We start from the raw sequence: 19,687 nt of genomic DNA on the forward strand, positions 1-19,687 counted from the left end.
ACGGAAGGAAGGAGGGAGGGAGGGAGGGAGGGAGGGAGGGAGAGAGAAGAGAGAGAGAGAGAGAGAGAGAGAGAGAGAGAGAGAGAGAGAGAGAGAGAGAGAGAAGCACTCCTCCAAGGGGAAACTATTTTCTCTAGCAGTGCCCCATTTTCAGCCAATCCTCACCCAGGGTCCAATGTTAAGGATGAGCAAAGGAGCAGTTTATGATTTAAACAACAACAACAACACTTTTTATTGTGGTAAAATATTCATAGCACAACATGTCTCACGTTAGGCGTCTTTCAGTATACAACGCAGTGGCATTAAGTGCCTTTGTGAGGTTGTGCGACCCTCACCACTGTCCATTTCCAGAACTTTTTCATCATCCCAAACCGAAACTCTGTCCACTAAGCAGTCATCGCCCCTCCTCTAGCCCTGGGAACCACTCTCCTGCTTTCTATCTCAATGAATTTGCCTACCCGAGGTACCTCCTGTATGTAGAATTGTACAATATTTGTCCTTTTGTGCCTGGCGCATTTCGTTTAGTATGTTTTCATGGTTGATTCATATTATAACATGTGTCAGAACTGTATTGCTCTTGAAGGCTGATACTGTTCCATTGCATGTATGGACTACCTTTTGCTTATCCACTGATGGACACTTAGGCTGTTGCACCTTTTGGCTGTTGTGAGTAACGCTCCATGAACACTTGGCATACAAGTATCTGTTCGAGCCCCGGCTCTCAATTCTTTTGGGAGTGGAATCGCTGGATCATGTGATAATTCTGTGTTTAGTTTTTTTTTGAGGAGCCACCAAACTGTTTTCTCTTTAGTTTACTCAAAAATGAAGGCACCAGTCCTGCCATGGTGTGTGAGAGGGGCCCCCACGGAGAAGTAGACAGACCAGCCGGGCTCAGTCAGGACACCAGCAGCGCAGGTCCCTGCTCTTCCCCGGACTGCTGTGTGCAGATGTGTCCTGGTGACCCCAGGCCAAGCCTGCACATTTTCTAGTTCTGCGTGAATCACACTGTGGCCTGAAGATTGCTAAAGAACATTCTCCATGGGACCAGGGGTAGGAAGAAAGGCAGGAAGTTTCATTGGGAAGGCAGAAAGATGGTGGATGTCAACACTGAAGCACTCAAGATACTGACCAGAGTGACAGAATGGCCAAGATCAAGCCAGGGGTGGCCGGGAAGGCAAAGAGCAGATGAACTGACCAGCCCAGAGCTGCTTCAACCCAGAGCTGGTCTGGGTTTGAATCCTAGTTCTTCTCTTTGATAGTTTAGGCAATGAACTTAACCTCCCTCAGGCTCAGTTTCCTCATCTGTATGCAAATCATGAGGATGAAATAAATCCTGTCTGTGAGGTGGTTCCCTCGTGCCTGGCCCATCCACTCACTACAGGTCAGACCCTGTTTTCCCTCAAACCCTGAGTGTCAAACTCAGGTGCTGCCTCAGACGGGGAAATGCCGTCCTCACCCACCGGTTGTAGACCTGGACCTTATCACGGGGCTTGATGCGGTTTGCATGTTGGCAGCCTTTCTACCGCCTCCTCTCTCTCGGGTCCAGTGCTGTCTTTACCTTTCTGGGACTGGTAGGTGGGGCTTTCCAGTAGGCACAAAACCGGCTTTTTTTTTTTTTTTTTCCTTCAAAACTGGCTTTTAAGCCAAGGATATATTCTTTGCTTAAGTCACATGTGTCAAACACAAGGCCCGCGGGCCAAATCCAGCCCGCCAGGCCTTGCAATGTGGCCCGCACCGCGCTGTCATCACTGCACTCCGCTGTCAGTTTATGACATTGTCCCGCTGTCAGTTTATGACATTGTCAGTTTATGACTGTTCAGTAAACCATTCGGCCCGCGATTTAGGCTGGATTTTAGATTTTGGCCCCTTCTCTGATTGAGTTCGACACCCCTAGTTAAGTCAATAAAAATAGAAAAACAAACCAAACAGAAAACCTCAGCTATTTTGGGCAAAACTCTTTCAGACGTCATTGGGGGTGGAAGCTTACTGTAGTGATCCAGTTTGATTTCCCGAAAGGGGTTTACTTTCCAGGCTGACAGGACTGAGGGGAGAAGCAAGGTGAAAACACTTTGAGGCCACAACCTTACAAATGTAAATTATTGTTGTTAATCATACATATAGAAAATCAAACGCTTGATAAGTGAGCTTATATCCAAGCAGACAAGTCTTGCTGTTTGCCCGCCTTTCTCTGCTCTGCCCGGGGCTGGGGCGGAGCTGGGCTCAGCTCAGCTCTCCGCTCATCCTTGCTGATGTAACTCGATGAGCCGGCCTGCAAACACAGCCAGCGTTCCGATTATACAGACAAGCATGAAGACGCCAAGGAGAATGTGGTCCATCACCATCGCCACATACTTCCACTCCTCAGCCGCCTGGGAGGGAAGGAAAAGGTTAGAATTTCCTGAAGGGGGTCGTTTGGCCCACAATGCAGGCTATGCATCTCCTACCAGTACAGCCTTTGATTTGCAGATTGCAAAGCCCTCAGCATTCTTAGGCTGGCATTACGATCTTTACATGTTGAATAGATTACTCAAAAGGCTGACTCACTAAGGTGGCCTAGAGGCGGTCGCTAGGCTCACCTTAGGTCAGTAGCTGCCTTTGAAACCCTAACCTGCCCATCAAGCCACACCCATCCCCCTGCACGCGAGCAATTGATTCTTAAACCCAGAGGTGTGGGTGTCAAGCCGCGGAGCTTACGTTATTGGACTCCTGGTCTGACTTCATGGTCTCCGCGATGTACTTGACGCCCTCGATGGCACTTTTCACCTCGGGGTGCTTGATCAGCGGGGAGTGGAAGGCCATGGGCGGAGGCCCCGGCTTCCCAGAAATGTCCGAAATGTCAATGTCTTCGGTGAAAATCTTCTTGTCTTGTTTTTCTCTGGATGGCCTCTTCATGGTGGAGAAGAACATGATATTTGGGATGGTGTCGATAAAAACCTACCGTTGGAAAAGAAATCCATTTATGAGCATAGTGGCCAGCAAGGCAAGCATCAAACTCTGATTTTGAATTAGTAACGTAACTTTAGGCAAGTCATTCGGCTTCTCTGGACCCCCGCCTTTTTGTCCTTAAAACAAAAGGACCCTGCTAGATTTTCTCAAAGATTCCTTCATGCATACATAGCCTGTGGCCTGTGGAATTAACAGTGGTTAACAGTGCCGATTCTGTCATGTGAGCATTTCACCACTGGAGGGCGCCTGTATGCAGCTGTTGAACTCCCGAGAAACCAATGATGCTTAGCTTCTGGGCCCCCTGCAGGTACCTGCTTCTTTCCAGATCATATGGTTAAAGAAAGGGTCTGTTAAGATAAAAATTTATAAGGCTCTGGCCCCACAAAACAGCTAAACTATTTTCTTTCATTTCTTGTTTCTGAAAAAATGCAAGACAGGTATTGCCAGAAGTCATTCAACAGTCTTAATGCAAACGGGCCATTTCTTCTCCAAAAAATACATTGTGAGCAGTAGTTTCTGTCAATTCATGACCAATAGTTTTAATTTTACACAAAAGATCCTGGCCATTTGTGTGTCTGTGAAGTTTTATATAAAACAACAACGACAACAGCAACTGATATTTGAGATGTGAATGCATTTTACATTTCAAAAATGTAAATGCTTGAGACCAAGTTCCCCATTAAAACTCACTTTGGCCATCTCTCATCAAGCCTCCCCTCCATCTCTAGCCCTTAGTCTCTGCAGATGATTCTACCAGCAAAAAATAAGCAACCTCTTCACAGACTGCAAGCCATACAAACAGAAACCTCAAGAATCCCCCAGCATTTGAATAAAAAGGACAGTGATTTATTTATCATCGCTAATTACAAAGGTTCTTAGAGCTTGAATTAGAGGTGAGCTTTGGTAATTCTGGTTTTCTTCTCTCTCTGAGGAACATGTGGGCTATTTATTTCTAGGAAGAGGCCCAAGAACATTCCTTCCAAAAATGTCATACAGCCCGGAAAGGACTTGGAGCTCTGAGTACCCACAAGGGTGAGCAGAATTCCGCTGGCCATGGGGACAAGGGCGGGGGAGGAGGGGAGGGAAGCCCGTGTGGGGCTTGCAGGGGCCTCACTCGCTCACCTTCCGCACCCAGTCGGGCATGACGTGGGTGCTGGGGGAGCGGTGGTGCGTGTTGATGACGATGACGGTGATGATGATGGATGCGATGACGAACACCATGGTGAAGAGCATGTATTTCCCGATCAAGGGCACTGCGCTGGAGGTGGAGGGGATCAGCTCCACGATGACCAGCAGGAACACGGTGAGGGACAGCAGCACAGAGATGCTCAGGGTCATCTTCTCTCCTGGACACGATGGAGACAAAGCACAACCGCCCTCTGTTAGGGCCTGAACTGCTGCTCCTCTCAAATTTGTATGTTGAAGCCCTAAGCTTCACCACTCAGTGACTGCTTGCAGATGGGGTCTATGAAGAAATAATTAAATTAAAACTAGTGCCCCGCATCCCCAGTGGGGGGTGTGCAAGAGGCAGCTGATCAATGATTCTCTCTCATCGATGTTTTTAACTCTCTATCCCTCTCTCTTCCTCTCTGTAAAAAATCAATAAAATATATTTTTAAAAATAAAATAAAATAAAACTAGTGCCCCGGTGCACAGATGCGTGCACATTGAAAGGAAATTAATTAGAAGGTGGTTGGTGGCGTGGGACTGGGCAAGACAGGCTGGACGTGCCTTGGACCCAACTTCCCACAGTCCTCCCCGGCTGGCCACACCTGAGGTGGCGCTGGTTCAAAGGGCACCTGCAGAGTGAGCAGGGTCCTTCTGGCAGGTAGGATCCCTTGGCCTGGCCCATGGATATTGGGCCAAAACCAGCTCTCCAAATCCCCTGAGGGTCCCAGAGTGCGAGAGGCACTCTGCAAGGTTGCCGTCCTCCAGGGTGTGGAATGTAAATGCAAGTGTGCAGTAAACCAGATTTGGGACCAACAGTGCCCCAGCAACAACATAACCCACGGCCAAAGGTGGAATCCAAGCCCCTCGTGGAATCAGGCTCCCTCCTCTCTGGGTTTCAGGGTGTTTCACCCGAGCACTGCAGCTGCCAAGTCACTGCAGCTTGGAAGCTCCTGCATTGAGCGTCTGCCCCCTGGTGGTCAGTGCATGTCATAGCGACCAGTCAGATGGTTGGCAACTTAGCATATACGCCTTTTATATAGAGAGATGAGGTCTCAGGGTGGGTCCTCATCCAACACGACTGGTGTCCGCCTAAGAAGAACACAGATATACACAGAGGAAAGACCAGGTGAGGACACAAGGAGGAGACTGGCATCTGTGAGCCAAGAGAGAGGCTCTGGAGGAAACCACCCCTGCTGATACCTTGATCTCAGACTTCCAGCTTCCAGAGCTGTGAGACCGCAAATACCTGCTTCTGGAGCTCCCCAGGCTGTGTCCTTTGCTATGGCAGCTTTCTCAGACCAAGACACCACTGAAACCCTCGGGTGAGAGGAATGTGACAGGCATTTCTCAAAGCATCATTCTGGGGGCACGTTTTGGGCAGAATCTCCTGTGGCATCTCCAGTGTCAATTCTGCAGACACTGGCACGTGGCAGGTGTTTTCATTAGAGGCCACCAGGCAGGAAACAGCGGCTGTGTCTCCTGCCCCAGGATTCCACTTCGCGGTGGAGGCCAGGGAACCGAGGTCCATGCTAGACCCGGGTGGCAGCTTTCCCCTCCGTATCAGAACATCCTCAACCTCACCGCACGGAGCCGCAGCCTGGCCTGCTCATTAGCCTGCCGGTGGGTGGGCGGCCAGAGGTTCATGTACAATTTTCTCATTATGAGAGCAAGGGTAAGACCCAAACTGAGAAAACGAAAGCAATGAATTCACCCCATTGACTTTCCTCTAAAGAGGATGATTGTTTTGTTGTTTTGTTTTTTCATACGAAGGGACCAGGGAGTGCCCTGCCCCACCTCCTTTCTCCAAGCCCACCAATCCCTGCTGCAGTCTTGGTTAGGCAAGTACAGCGAACAAGAAGGGCAGGGCTGAAGGGCAGTGGGATGCTTTGTGGGGACCACCACCTCAGGTGCAGTGGAGAGCCACTGGGAGGGGCTTCCTCAGGCTGGTTTGCTGTTTGTGTCCTGGGAACCCTCATGTTATCCTGCTTTCCAGTATGGAGCTCCCCCGGCCCGCCTCTCCCCGCACCCCCGCACACAGGATGCTTCTAGATGTAGGAGTGTATGCAGGATACAGAGCAGGTGCAAACAAGAAGTCATCAGTCTACCGAGTGGAATTCTACCTGGTGAGGAGGAAAGCCTTTAAAAGTGAAAAAGAAGGCAGAATTATAAATATGAAATACTGATCCATTTGCATCCCATTTCTTGATGAATAATAGTGATGATGACAATAATAATGGTTCACATTCATCAAGCATCTCACTGTTAAAAAAAAAAATACTTTCCAAGCAAAAATCATGTATAGAAACTGTGAGTAGTTTCCATATTGCCTGACTATTGCTTCCTCCCTTCACTTTAAGAAGCTTCATTTGATTGGAAAGTTGAAAAAATATTTGTTTGTGATCATTTGTTTAAAACTAAGTATAATCACTAGAACATAGATTCTGCAGGGGCGAATTCTGCCTTATTTTCCACTGTGTTCCTGCTGCCTAACCGATGTTCAACAAGTACTGTATGTTGAATGAGTGAATGCAGTCTTTTTTTTTCCTTGTTAGAAAATTGGATTTAGACTTTTGTGAGTTTTCCCCCCTTGTCATTTTGATGAAATTTGACTTGTCATAAGTCATAAGTTTGAGTCTGTACCACCTCTGCCCCACCCCCTCACACACACACTTATCAGTCATGGATTGTTTATGATTAGGCACCTGCTGGCAGATGTATAGAGACCCTATTCCTGTTTCCTGTCCATTGCTGTTGTTTGGTGAGATGTGCGGACTCAGTGGGAGGTGAGCTGTGTGGGCTGACGTGTGAAAAATATAGGCAAAAGCTATTTTCAAGTGGCCAGCAGTGAGAACAAGAGGGAAGACCTGATTGGTTAGTAAAGAGCAAGTGCCTGCCCAGGGGAACTGGCATGAGGCATGTCTGTGATCCACGCCTTACCCAGCACACAGTAGGTGTTCAACAGGTAGGGATTGGTGATTATTTCCTCTAAGTAGACTGAGCTATGCATGTGCACCTCCAGGGTCTCGTTCAGCTCTCCGTAGTCTGCTTCCGCTGTGAGCCCCACCCACAGTGCTCTCACCATGGCACATGGCCACTCAGTAAGCGTGCCCTCCGAGGGATGATGATTTGGCTCTGCCTGCCATATATTTTTTTTATTAGCCTATAATTATTTCTGGCTTTTCCCAAAATAGCAGCACAAGATCTGTTCGCATCAGCAGCCACCGCCATGGCAACGGCACCCACCTGAGTCCGTGGGCAGGTAGAACACCAGGCCGGTCAGGAAGGAGAAGAGCAGGCAGGGGATGATGACGTTGACGATGAAGTAGAGGGGCAGGCGCTGCATGACGAAGTGGTAGGTGATGTCCAGGTAGGGGGTGGAGGCGCAGCAGGCGTAGAACACCCAGTGCTTCCAGCCCCGGGCCTCCTTGATCACCCACTCCCCACTCTCCATGAAGTTGCTCAGGTCTGGCTTGTCGCTCTCCTGAGAAGATGAAATAAAACTCTGAAAACCCAGCCGTGTCGCCCCAAGGAGGGCCAGGGTTTCGCGATGACCTGTGACAAGGCCGCAGAAACCAGCACTAGCCCATGCCCAGGTGGAACCCTGAGGCACTTCCACTTTTAAGTCTCAGGTTCCTTTCCTACCAAATGAGGGTGTTGGAACTACCGGAATTCTCCAAGCTGATTATACATTCAAGTCACCTAGGACAGTGGTCAGTAAACTCATTAGTCAACAAAGCCAAATATCAACAGCACAATAATTGAAATTTCTTTGGAGAGCCACATTTTTTTAAACTATATAGGTAGGTCCATTGTTATTCACTTAATTAGGGTACGTGGTATTTTGTGGAAGAGCCACACTCAAGGGGCTAAAGAGCCGCATGTAGCTCGCGAGCCACAGTTTGCCGACCACTGACCTAGAAGCTTGAAAACATATTGGTGCCCTAGCCCCACCCCAGATGGATTAGGTACATATTCTTGGGACTTCATTTTAGCGTCCAGGTGATTCTCATGGGCAGCACATCCAGAACTTCACCAATCCATTGAGAGCCATCTGACTAGATGGTCCCCGGGGCTCTCAATGGTGCAGAGAGCCTCTGAGCACGAAGGGGCAGAGCTGAAGACCTGAACCGTGCTTCGCCTGAGCCCAACCTCAGCACACAAGGCCACCACCTACCGGGTTGATGGCCACCACGGAGCCATCGTAGGTCCAGGTGCCCAGCTTCATGCTGCAGTTCTGCTCATCAAAGGGAAAGTGGGTGACGATGATCTCACAGTAGCTTTTGAAGATGGCTGGAGGTGTCCACGTGATGTGGCCAGTGTAGTCCAGGAGCACTTTGGTGAACTTGACGATGGCAAAGTCACCATCGGCACTACAGTGGGACAGAATAGGAGACCAGGTAATTATTCGGGCGGTAATTGTAGAAGCTGTCTTTCAGGCAGTGTCGCTTCTTATCTGTGTCAGTGTTTCCCAAATTTGGCTGGTAATAAGTATCTCTGGGGTGCAGATTAAAAGACAGATTCCTGGGCACCATCTAAGCATGAATCAGATTACCTGGGGAAGAATCTGGGAATCTAGTTTTAAAGAAACACCAGGTAACACTGACCCTCCGCATCCCAGATCTCTTTCTTCTCAGTGCTTTCTAGTATTGGTAATCACCTCCATCTATCCCCTCCCTCTATACTTCAAAAGTGAACTGGGGAAAACCTAGGAATCTATGTATATAAAAGCCTAAGCAACCAAAGGACTGAATGACTGAACCATGAGTCGACCAGTTGCTATGATGCGCACTGACCACATGGGGCAGAACTGAACGCAGGAGCTGCCCCCTGGTGGTCAGTGCACTCCCACAGCCAACCTCCCATGGCTGGCTGCCCCCCTCCATCGGTCCCAATTGGGGGTAGGGGACAGCTGGCCAACCTTCTGTGGTCCCTCCCCCTGGCTGACTAACCTCCTACAGTCCCTCCCCCTAGCCGGCTGGTCCCCCATCAGCCCCAATCGCAGCGAGGCTGAGGGACACCATCCATGCATAAATTCATGCACCAGGCCTCCAGTTTTAAATAAGAACACATCCAGTGGCTCGTTACTGTGACAAGCAGGTTAAGGAAGGTGTCCAATTCCTTTCTGAGAACTATTTAGGACTCAGTGGAGTGGGGTCACACACTCAGATGCCTCCAGGGCCAGGCAGGCGAGGAAGGAGGGAGAGGTGAAGCTGTGTGAAGGGATAGCCACTCAGCTCTGCCTGTGCTGCCCCCATGGGAGCAAAGGCCCACTGTGGCCAGATATTTAGATTTTTTTTCAGAAGCTAAAAATCTACATTTTTAAACCCAAGGTTTCCATATTCTTGAATGTTGGGGTTTTCTAGAGAGGCTAAAAGCTTGGGTTTTGATGTGGTATTTCCAAATTTTCAGATGTTGGCACTAATTTCTTGTTCAAAAACATCCAACATGGTAGAAATTAAAAATAACAAAAGGCCACTTCTGCAGGCCTTGTTCCATGAGCAGTCTGCTAGTCCTGCAAATGACCTGTGTCCACGCCTTGGCCAAGGGCAGGGCTCAGAGGTAAACAGGTGGTGGGTCTGCCTTGGTGAACTTCCAGGGACATAAACCAGGAGGTTTTTCTTCCCACTGACTTTTCCTCAGGATGGAGGCGGGCTCTCTCCAGAAAACTGTGCTATTGGGCCTTTCAAAGGAGCAGAGGCCTCAGGATCTCCTAAGTCTCTCCCTCTAAGCCGGTCGACGGGGTTCTCCCCCCAACAGGTGTCCCTGCACAAGCTTGTTAACGGGACCGTAGGAGTTCGTCCCCTCGCTCACATTCTTACTGGAAGAGAAACTTCACCAACACGAGACAATGAGCATGCTTGTCTGAAAAGTTCACACAAATGGTTGTGTAATCTGGATCAAGCTCGAATCCCAGTTATAACTGGAAAATATGCAGGGAGTATTTTTATCAAAGTAGGGGTGGCCAGCCATACAGCGTCTCATTTCCATTCACTCACCGTGGCCACCTTCCCTGGTAAGTCTGCAGCACACACAGCCTCTCACCCCTAACGTGCAAGTCCTCCAGGCCAGTGCTGTGTGCTCTGCCTGGGACAGATGCATTTGAAATGCTCATTCCCTGGCCAGTGACAGTGTGATGATGAGCATGTCATGAAAGCAGAGCGCCTTGAGTCACATTTAATTTCATGGCATGCAGTCTGTCACAGAGCCTGTGGGTGGGCCACATGGGCACCCTGGGCCATCAGCGGCATGGCATCTTGGGATGCCACAAGGGTATGACAAACAACAACAGCCTCAGAAGGTGCAGACCTATTGGCAGGAAGGATGTTTAATTCCAAGGAGCTTAATTAGAGAAGGTTTGGGTTCCTTGGATGGTTGCCATGCACCCTGCAGGAGCGTGCAGGGATTAAACGTCCCTCACCCATAGCCCTGATTCAATTCGACTCGGATAATTGTTTCTCTTCATACCATGAGACGCCATATGGCCCCTGGCATGTCAGCTTGGCTTCTGGGTTCCTGAAGCACACCAAGAGGTGGCCTTCTCTCAGCTCCCCTCCCCAGCAGTGCCCCTCCCCGCCTGCCCGTCTGTCTCGCTCACTTGTTGTAGAGAACCAAGTCTGGGCGCCAGATCTTCTCGGAGGGAATGTGAATCTTCTTCACCCCGCCATACTCGTCAGGGTTCCATTTCAGGTTGGAATCCACCCATTGCTAGAAATGAAGACTTTTAACTGGTTAGAAAGCTAAACCTTTAAGCAGTCCATCGCCTTAACCACTCGGCCACCTCGTCCCACACTAAAAACTGTTTAAAACACAATCTAGGGTTATCTAGAGCTCTGACGGGCATGATAATTCAGATAGCGACAGAAACTGTGCTATGGTAAAAAGCGTTTGATCCAGAATTCAGCCTTCCTTTCAGCTAACCACACCAGCTACCACTGGCACTGATTGGCTGCATGTGGGCACCGTTATAAGCATGTTACCGATATCGATGGTTTCGTCCTCACAATAGTCCTGGGACGTAAGAGTGGTCATGGACCCCATTTTACAGATGGGAAAGCAGAGGTACCTCCAAGTCTCACCACTGGGTGATGGCAGATCTATCATGCCACAAATGCCCACCCCACGAACGGAGAATGACCCAATTGTGAACATTTTCCTTAAGAAGGCAGCATCATTTTTTTACAAGTATAACTCTTCCTATAGTTTGAAACCAATATGTGTCCAACGAAGCAACTTTGGATAACAGAATGTTATGGATGGAACTACATCTCCCAAAATGCAGTGTTGAAGTCCTAATCTCTGGTCCCTCAGAATGTGACCTTATTAGGAGAGAGGGTCTTTCCAGGGGTAATTAAGTGAAAATGAGGTCACTAAGGTGGGCCCCACCCGATACGAGTGCTGTTCTTTTAAGAAGGGCATGTTTGGCCCTCGCCGGTTTGGCTCAGTGGATAGAGCATCGGCCTGCAGACTGAAGGGTGCCAGGTTCGATTCCTGTCAAGGGCAGTTGCCTGGGTTGTGGGCTCAAACCCCAGCAGGGGGCATGCAGGAGGCAGCCAATTATGATTCCCTGTCATCATTGATGTTTCTCTCCCTTTCCCTAATTCTCTGAAATAAATAAAAATATATTTATTTAACACCCCCCCCCACACACACACACAGACAGACACACACACAGATCTGCCTAAAGAGGCAAAGGTGGCCAATAAAAAAAAAAAAAAAAAAAAAAAAGGGCGCGTTTGAAGATGGATACAGATTCAGGAAGAATGCCACGTGAACATGAAAATGGCCAACTGTAAGCAAAGGAGGGAGGGCTGGAGCAGACTCTCCCTCACCGCCCGCAGAAGAAACCCATCCTATCGACACCTTGACTTCAAGAACTGTGAGGCAATATGTTGTTTGAACCACCCAGTTTGTGGTTTTGTTATAGCAGCCCTAGCAAACTAATACACCCAGAAAAGGCACAATGTTAAAAACAAGCTCACACCAACACATGTGATAGTCCCACCACCCCAAAATATTTACCTTATGCTTTGGCATGTACCCCTTTTGCCCAAATTGATTTACTCTGGGCCCCGGTTACATTTCAGGTTTAATAAATGCAGTCATCTAGCTGAATTACCTGTTTGAGTCGAACATTGGTTGTCACGATCTGATTTACTTCATCCTGAAAAGAGACAAGACCCAGGTTTAGGGGGCGGGGCGGGAGCTGAGGGCAGGATGCTCGGGGAGAGGGCGGTTGCCGTGGGAGCCCGGGCCTCTGACTCACCACGTTGATGAGCTGGATCAGCTGCAGGCCCACGGTGACCTCCACGGCCTGGCGGTGGTCCTCCACTGGCCGCACCGCTCTGTTATAGTTTTCGAACAGCTTTTTCACCAGACGGGTCTCGTGCTCAGAGCCCAGGACCAGGCCAGCTGAGGAAGCAAATGGCATGCACGCTGTCAGATTCTGCTCCCCACCCCCACGGACGCTAACACGAGTGCCAGAGGCGTGACCCGCAAAGGAAGGCACGCAGGACCCCTGGCCGAAGGGCTCCCACATGCAGCTAGTGTTGCCTACCGTCCTGTCCAGGCACAGCTGCTGGTGCAGGCCCTTCTCCGTGGGGTGTGCCAGATTAGCATGGCACTGGCCCTTTGGACAGGATGGCATTCCTTAATCCAGCTCCTGGCTGCATCATCTTTGCTAGGAACATATACACGCAGGAAGAAGGGTCCCCACAAAAGCCAGCCTCAGTATTTCAGAGTCTGGTGTTGGTGTAATACAATCTCAAACTGGCTGGCCTCGGATGCCAGGGACAGCCAGCCGTTAACGCTGGGCCACACCCACTAGGATGGCCATAACCAGCAAAGTTGGAAATGACACATGCTGGTCACACAGTGAAGAAACAGGAACCTTGAGATGTTGCTGATGAGAGAATAAAATGATGCATTCACCGTGGAAGACATTTTGGTGGTTCCTCACACAAGGCATACGGGGTTAGCATATGGCATCCCAATTTTACTTCTGGGTATAACTCAAAAGAATTGTTTATACAAAATCTTGTACCTGAATGTTCATAGCAGCATTATATACAATCGTTAAAAGATAGGAACAACTCAACTGCCCATCACTCGGTCAGTGGGTGAACAGATTGTGGTTTAACCGGGCAAGTGGACCATTATTCAGCCAGAAAAAGAAATGAAGTATTGATACATGCTAAAGCATGGATTAACCTTGAAAACATTATGCTACATGAAATAAATCAGACACAAAAGAGCACATATTGCATGGTCCCATTTACATGAAACTAGAGGCCTGGTGCATGAAATTTGTGCAAGGGGCTTGGCCCTCCTAGCCCCTGCTTTATCCAGAAGGTGGTCCAGATGGTTGTTCCACTGTTCGGCTGTTCAGTTGATTTGCATATTACACTTTTATTATTATAGACTAGAGGCCTGGTGCACAAAATTTGTGCAAGGGCCTCATAGCCCAGCTGCCTTGGCCCTCGCAGCCCTCACTTTGACCAGAAGGTTGTCCTGATGGTTGTCCCACTGTTTGGCCATTTGGTTGATTTTCATATTACGCTTTTATTATTATAGATGTCCAGGATAGAAATTAGTAGTTACCAGGGTCTGGGGGGACAGAGTTTCCTTTTGGGGTAAAAAAGTTCTGAAACTAGACGGTGGTGATGGTTGCATAACATTTTAAATGTAGGTAATGCCACTAAATAGTTCCCTTTAAAGTGGTAATTTTATGTAAAGTGTATTTAACTATGGTAAATTTTATACCATGTGTATTTTACCATTATTAAGAAAAATACTGCTGGTGGGGACATCTCCCAATTGCGCTGTTAAGACAAAGTGAAAACTGCTTTGCCAACCTGGGTTTGGAGCTCCGATTTGGAGCACGAGTGACTCTAAGAAATCTTTACTGCATCTTCTTTCAGGATGAAGGGCAGTATCATCAACACTCTTGGGGCTCAGAGCCCTTTTGTGGCCAATGTTATGTGGTCCTCACCAGCTTCCGGGGAGGCAGGCAGGCAGGCAGGCAGGCAGGCTGGGACTCAGAGGTTGGCCGACCCGTGCAAGGTCACCGGGCTGGGGCAGAGCTGGGACTAGCGCCTGTCACTCTGCTTGTGCTCCTGCACTAACTCTGAGCATTATGGGTGTGCTGTGGCTGTCTTGGAAACTGCTCAGTATTATCCCAATGAGAAAAAGAATTCCAGATGCCAGTAAATGCCTTGGGAAGGATCTTTGTAACTCACACCGAGGGCGGGTGGGGGACGGCCTGCTCAGGGCTGGGAGAGGAAGCAGACACACGATCCGCGGGCCTTGATTCATGTAACCAGAGCTCCCCTTTCCGCTGGTTATTGCTGCAACCCCATACCCTCTCCCTGGGCCAAGGCAGCTTTAAAAGTTGAATGAAAGAGATGCTCTCTTTCCCCCAGTCGTGTTAGCCTACTACCACTAAGGCAGGCTATTATTTTTCTCCCTGGATATTACGTTTGAAGAGTTTGTCAACGAAATAAGATAAAAAGTAATTACTTTTTCTGTTTTTATTAGTAAAAATAACTGACATACCCAACCTATTTGCCACTCTTCTACACACTTTATACATACTAACTCTAGCCTCCTGATGGGGTGTGGTGGGTGCTATTTTTGTCCTCACTTTACAGATGGGGAAGTTGAGGCACAGGGAGGTGAAGTTCTCCGCCAGGTTTCATAAGTGGTGGAGCAAGTGTTCAGCCCATGCTCTCAGCCGCTCTTTCTCAGCCAGTACTTGGGTTCACCTGGAAATGACCAATGTTGCTGAAACATTTTTATCCCCCAAGGGTGTACTTTAATTATTAGTCCATGGGCTTTATTAAAGGCCCTGTCTTGCCAGAACCAGTTTGGCTCAGTGGATAGAGCGTCGGCCTGCGGATTGAAAGATCCCAGGTTCGATTCCGGTCAAGGGCATGTACCTTGGTTGTGGGCACATCCCTGGTGGGGGGTGTGCAGGAGGCAGCTGATGGATGTTTCTAGCTCTCTGTCCCTCTCCCTTCCTCTCTGTAAAAAATCAATAAAATATATATTTTTTTTAAAAAAAAGGCCCTGTCTTGTATTGACTTTTTAAGTCCTAATAGCAGGCCTACGAGTACGTCTTCGCCCTGTTTTACAAATGAGGAAACTGAGGCGCAGGCAGTTGGCCAGTGTTCATGGTTCCCAGCTGGTTAGAGGCGGGACTGTGAATGGGGCAGTGTGACACCAGGAGCACGCTCTTTCCCTCCTCCCTAAAGGTCATGTGTCATTTCCACTCCGTGCAGCTGGAACTCTTCGTTATGGCCTCCCTGGAGTCGCCGTGGGGAACCCCGGGCCCAGCCTGCCTCGTTCCCCAGTTTTGCACACTCCTAAGGGTCTGTGCAGAGCTTTCACATGGCATCTCCCCCAAACCTTCACATTCGAGGACTCTCTAAGAGCACACTGTCCAGAGACTCAGTGTTTGCAGTCACCCAGTTAAATCCCTGGGACACAGTTGATCCCCTGTCCTTCTTGCCTGTCTATCCCGGGCCCCACTCAGCACACAGGGGGATGTGACCAGCATGGGCCACTGAGTGCCTTGGCCTCTGAATGTGACGCTATTGCTTTGGCACTGCCCTGGGCTGCTTGGTTTCAAGTGGTGGTTTGTTCCGGTTTGGCAGGAAGAACATACTAAAAGCAACAGATAGAGCAGATGGTTGGCATTATGTAGCAGGAAAACTATGCAGGCCCACCCGATGGCCCACCAGGGAGAGGGCAGGACTGGAGACAGGACACTCAGCAGGCCGGTGACGCCCATTTCCTGCTCCCCCACCCGGACAATCACAGGCCCTGGCTCCTTCCTTAGTGAATTTCTCAGGAATTTCCGAGTCCCCGTTTCTTAGATTAGGCCCATGAGCATTCTGTCCCTCTCTCCTCCTCAAAACGGGTAGAGTGATAGGAAACCTCAGGTCAGAATCTCTGATTCTGTTCCTGACTCCAACGTGGTCTGGAGAATGGGACCAACCCCTCATGAAGCCCATGGGCCACAGTAAATGCTGTCCTTAAAAAGTAGGGTGTAAATCAGTAACCCTACAGAAAAACAAGTAAATAATGTCCCTTCTAAGCAAAAGCATCCTGATTCAGACAGTGGTAATCTTAATTTATTTATCAAATATTTGTTGTGCGTTTACTGTGTGCAAAACATTGTGTTAGGAGCTTTGAGATCATCAGAAGTGAATCAGACATAAATCCTGTCTTCCTGCCCTCATGGAGATTGCCATTTGTCACTTACATGAATAACTGAACAAACTGGAAAGTAACATGCTATGAGAGGTGGCAGTAAAGTAGGTGGGATTCTTGAGATGGAAGAGAGGAAAAGTTGTAATAACAAAGTGCTATAGAGCTGGGCCGGTGTGGCTCAGTGTTGGGGCATTAACCCATGAGTCAGGAGGTCAAGGTTTGATTCCCAGTCAGGGCACATGCCTAGGTTGCAGGCTGGATCTCTAGTGTGGGGCGTGCAAGAGGCACCAGATCAATAAATTTCTCTTATCATTGATGTTTCTATCCCTCTCTCCATATCCCTTTCTCTCTCTGAAATAAATAAAAACATTTTTTGAAAGAAAATCTTTTTTTTTTTTTTAAGGCTATTTAAATAGAACAGAGGTAATTATGTATTAAGCTAACTCAGGAAAATGTATCCCTGATCTGATGAGAATTTTGCCCACAAAGGACTGATTCTAAACAGGGAAGCCCAACACAACCTCAGTGTGATTTTTGTATCACACTGGCCCAATCTGTGTCCTGATGCCCCCTGGGTCAGACAAGGGAATTCATACTGTTACTAGTCACCTTGGGTAAGTAACGCTTATCCCAGCCTGGTGCCCAGATAGTGTGCCACCTTAGACATTCCAGGCTGTTTTCTGACTGTGCACATAACCCATGCCGTCTATAAATGATCACATTCCGAGATTTATAAGTTGAGTGACTGTGGGCAGGTCAGTTCATGCCTTTCAGCCTGTTTCCCTAATAAAAAAAATCAAAGATGGTGGAATGCCTCGTCCAGCTGTGCATTCGCTCATGTGAATCGACACCAGCAAATTCTAGGATTGATCTACATACATATCACATGCCTTTTCAAGTAGCTAAACATGCATCTTTGGAGGTTAAGAGATCTCCTAAAGGATTTTTATACATAAGCATGTAACTTAAGAATTTTCACTGTGTGTAGTGTTTGCCCGCGTGCACACACACACTAACACCCCCCCACCCACCCATACACACACACAGAAACACACAGACACACACCACCTCCAGCACCCGCCAGCTCTGGTTGGATCAAGTCCAAATCCCACAGGATATAATGTATCTGAATTTATTAGAGTTTAGGCTATTTCCCTCAACTCTGCTATTGAAAAACGTTCAAAATAGCGCTCTTCACCGCTCTTGCCCAGAGGCCTGGGCTGTCAGAGCGACACGGGAAAAGAGAAATCACAGCGTGTCCGCTGCCTGCCTCTCGGTGGGGATGATGTCACCAGGAAGCTTTTATGTGAAGCCATCAGCAAACCTCTAGCTTCCTCTGCCGGAAGTCTGGGATCAGGATAGCGCCTCAGCTGCTGTGCCGTGGCACATTCCAGGGCTGAATGAAGGTCAAGGGCTGTGTGAGGTTTCACCGTTTCATTTCAAACCCGCACCCTCCGAGAGCAATGTGCTTCCAAAATAAAGTAGGCAAGAAAGCATTTGTATGAGCTTCCTTTCTTTTTTCTTCTTCTTCTTTTTTAACTTCAGAAGTTTATAAAAAGTTACACAGTATTTCAGCTCATGGGGAGCAATGGATTACAATCATGAATAGGGTTCTCTCTTTCCGGCACCTGGAGCTGTCAATCAAGCCTCTTTGCATTCAGAATTCTCCGGGAGCCATCTGAGGGTTTGTGAGCCTATTGTCTGCGGGTGCGAGTCGTCACCCTGAGTCCCTGTGGTTGTTCAAGTGCGAGAGCAGCTCTGGGCAGGGAGAAGGGGTGGTGACTGCTCATAGGGGCGAGTGGGGGCCGGGCACCCATTGGGGGAGAGAGGCCTGTCTGCTTTGTAGCCTTTGACCCAGCCTCTCCCAGTTTAACTGGATTAACACAAACTAACAATCTTTATCCCCAAACCCAGCCAAGTGGACGTTGGTGAGAAACGGGCAGCCGTCTGGGGCCGCAGAAGCCTGCCGTTCTGTGTTCCCACCAAAGAAGCAAGGCTCTGGTTTTTTTGGGGGAGGGGTCCTAGTGCATCAGCCTCAGAGAAGAGCCCCCCAAAACCCGCCCTTACCTGAGCAGAGGCTGAGGAGCAGGAGGAGCGGCCGGGGCTCCATGAGTGTGGCGCTGGCTGGGCTGGTGGAGGCGTCTGGCTGGCTGGACCCTTGGCGGCCGGAGGGTCTGGCCGGCTCTCAGCCGCGGGGCTATTGTCTTACACCACCTGTTCGGGCTGGGACAGCTGGGCTGGCAGGGCCTGGCGCCCAGGGCGTGGCCGAGGGCCTCACACTGTGACAGAGCCTCACTTTCCACAGTTGCTGTACCCTGGGCAAGGTGAACTACATGCACTGTTTGAAATGCACCACGAGTCGGATCTTAATTAAAACAACAACAACTTGGCTGAAACCGGTTTGGCTCAGTGGATGGAGCGTCGGCCTGTGGACTGAAGGGTCCCGGGTTCGATTCCGGCCAAGGGCATGTACCTTGGTTGCGAGCACGTCCCCAGTAGGAGGTGTGCAGGAGGCAGCTGATCGATGACTCTCTCTCTTCGATGTTTCTAACTCTCTATCTCTCGCCCTTCCTCTCAGTAAAAAAAAAATCAATAAAAATATATTTAAAAAAAACACAAAAAAACAACTTGCAGTAGGGAAAGACGTATTCTGAATGGTGAGCAGCCCTCTCCCTTTTGTGAAAACCAGAGCCTCAGCCCTACAGAAGGGTTTGTTCAGGTCACTGGTCTGAGCAGACAGTCAGCTGTGTGTCAGACTCGGTCCTCTAAGTCATCAACGTCCTTTCCGGCACACGGGAGGCCCATTGGCTCCGGCTCTCTAGGCTGAGTGCCCGGGGCTCTGTGAAAACACGGATTTGGGAAGAGCACGGTTGGTACTGATCTGCAGCTAGAGAGCCAAGGCTTGATTGGATTTGGTTCTTTACAAAGAAGGCTTCCTCCACAGAATTGGCTTCGCTGGCTCCCGGGGTGGCTGTCCCAGCCCCTCTGCAGCAGGCAGCACCTGCCCACCGCCCACCACGGGCACTGGCAGGAGCAAACTGCCTGCCCCACGCGGGTGCTCAAGGGGCAGGAAGTAAGGCAAAGCTCCTGCTGCTTAAGCTCTTGTCCCAGCTTCCCACTCCCTCCCACCCAGGCCTCTGCCCACTCCCATTTGGGACCAAAGCGCATTGTGGTTCAGCTTTCCAATTCCTTTGTTTAAAAATTGAATCCTGAAAGCCAGCAGTTAGTAACTGCTCAGCCTGAGAGGGATTTTTTTTTTTTTTTTTTTACTAAAACAGGGAGGAAGTTGGTGTGCAACAATGCCCTGCTTGCTACTTCTCTTCTTCCTTCCCAGACTGAGTCAGTGAGGAAGGCCCCTCAC

At 49.2% G+C, this 19,687-nt stretch overlaps 1 protein-coding gene across 1 annotated transcript; it reads right to left on the reverse strand.

The window, feature by feature from the left end:
• Positions 1 to 217: 217 nt before the first annotated feature.
• Positions 218 to 19,072, reverse strand: CHRNA1 (cholinergic receptor nicotinic alpha 1 subunit). Its single transcript, XM_084892476.1, has 10 exons — positions 18,394 to 19,072; positions 12,380 to 12,525; positions 12,233 to 12,277; positions 10,712 to 10,821; positions 8,291 to 8,486; positions 7,360 to 7,597; positions 4,069 to 4,292; positions 2,695 to 2,934; positions 1,889 to 2,369; positions 218 to 1,656 (listed from the first exon to the last, which is right to left on the reverse strand). The coding sequence occupies exons 1-9, from the start codon at positions 18,434 to 18,436 to the stop codon at positions 2,238 to 2,240; spliced, it is 1,374 nt and encodes a 457-aa protein (XP_084748602.1). The 5' UTR covers positions 18,437 to 19,072; the 3' UTR covers positions 218 to 1,656; positions 1,889 to 2,237.
• Between the last annotated feature and the right edge of the window lie 615 nt (positions 19,073 to 19,687).

Source organism: Pipistrellus hanaki (assembly GCF_964339955.1).
Source record: "Pipistrellus hanaki genome assembly, chromosome: 8".
Lineage (NCBI taxonomy): Eukaryota > Metazoa > Chordata > Mammalia > Chiroptera > Vespertilionidae > Pipistrellus > Pipistrellus hanaki.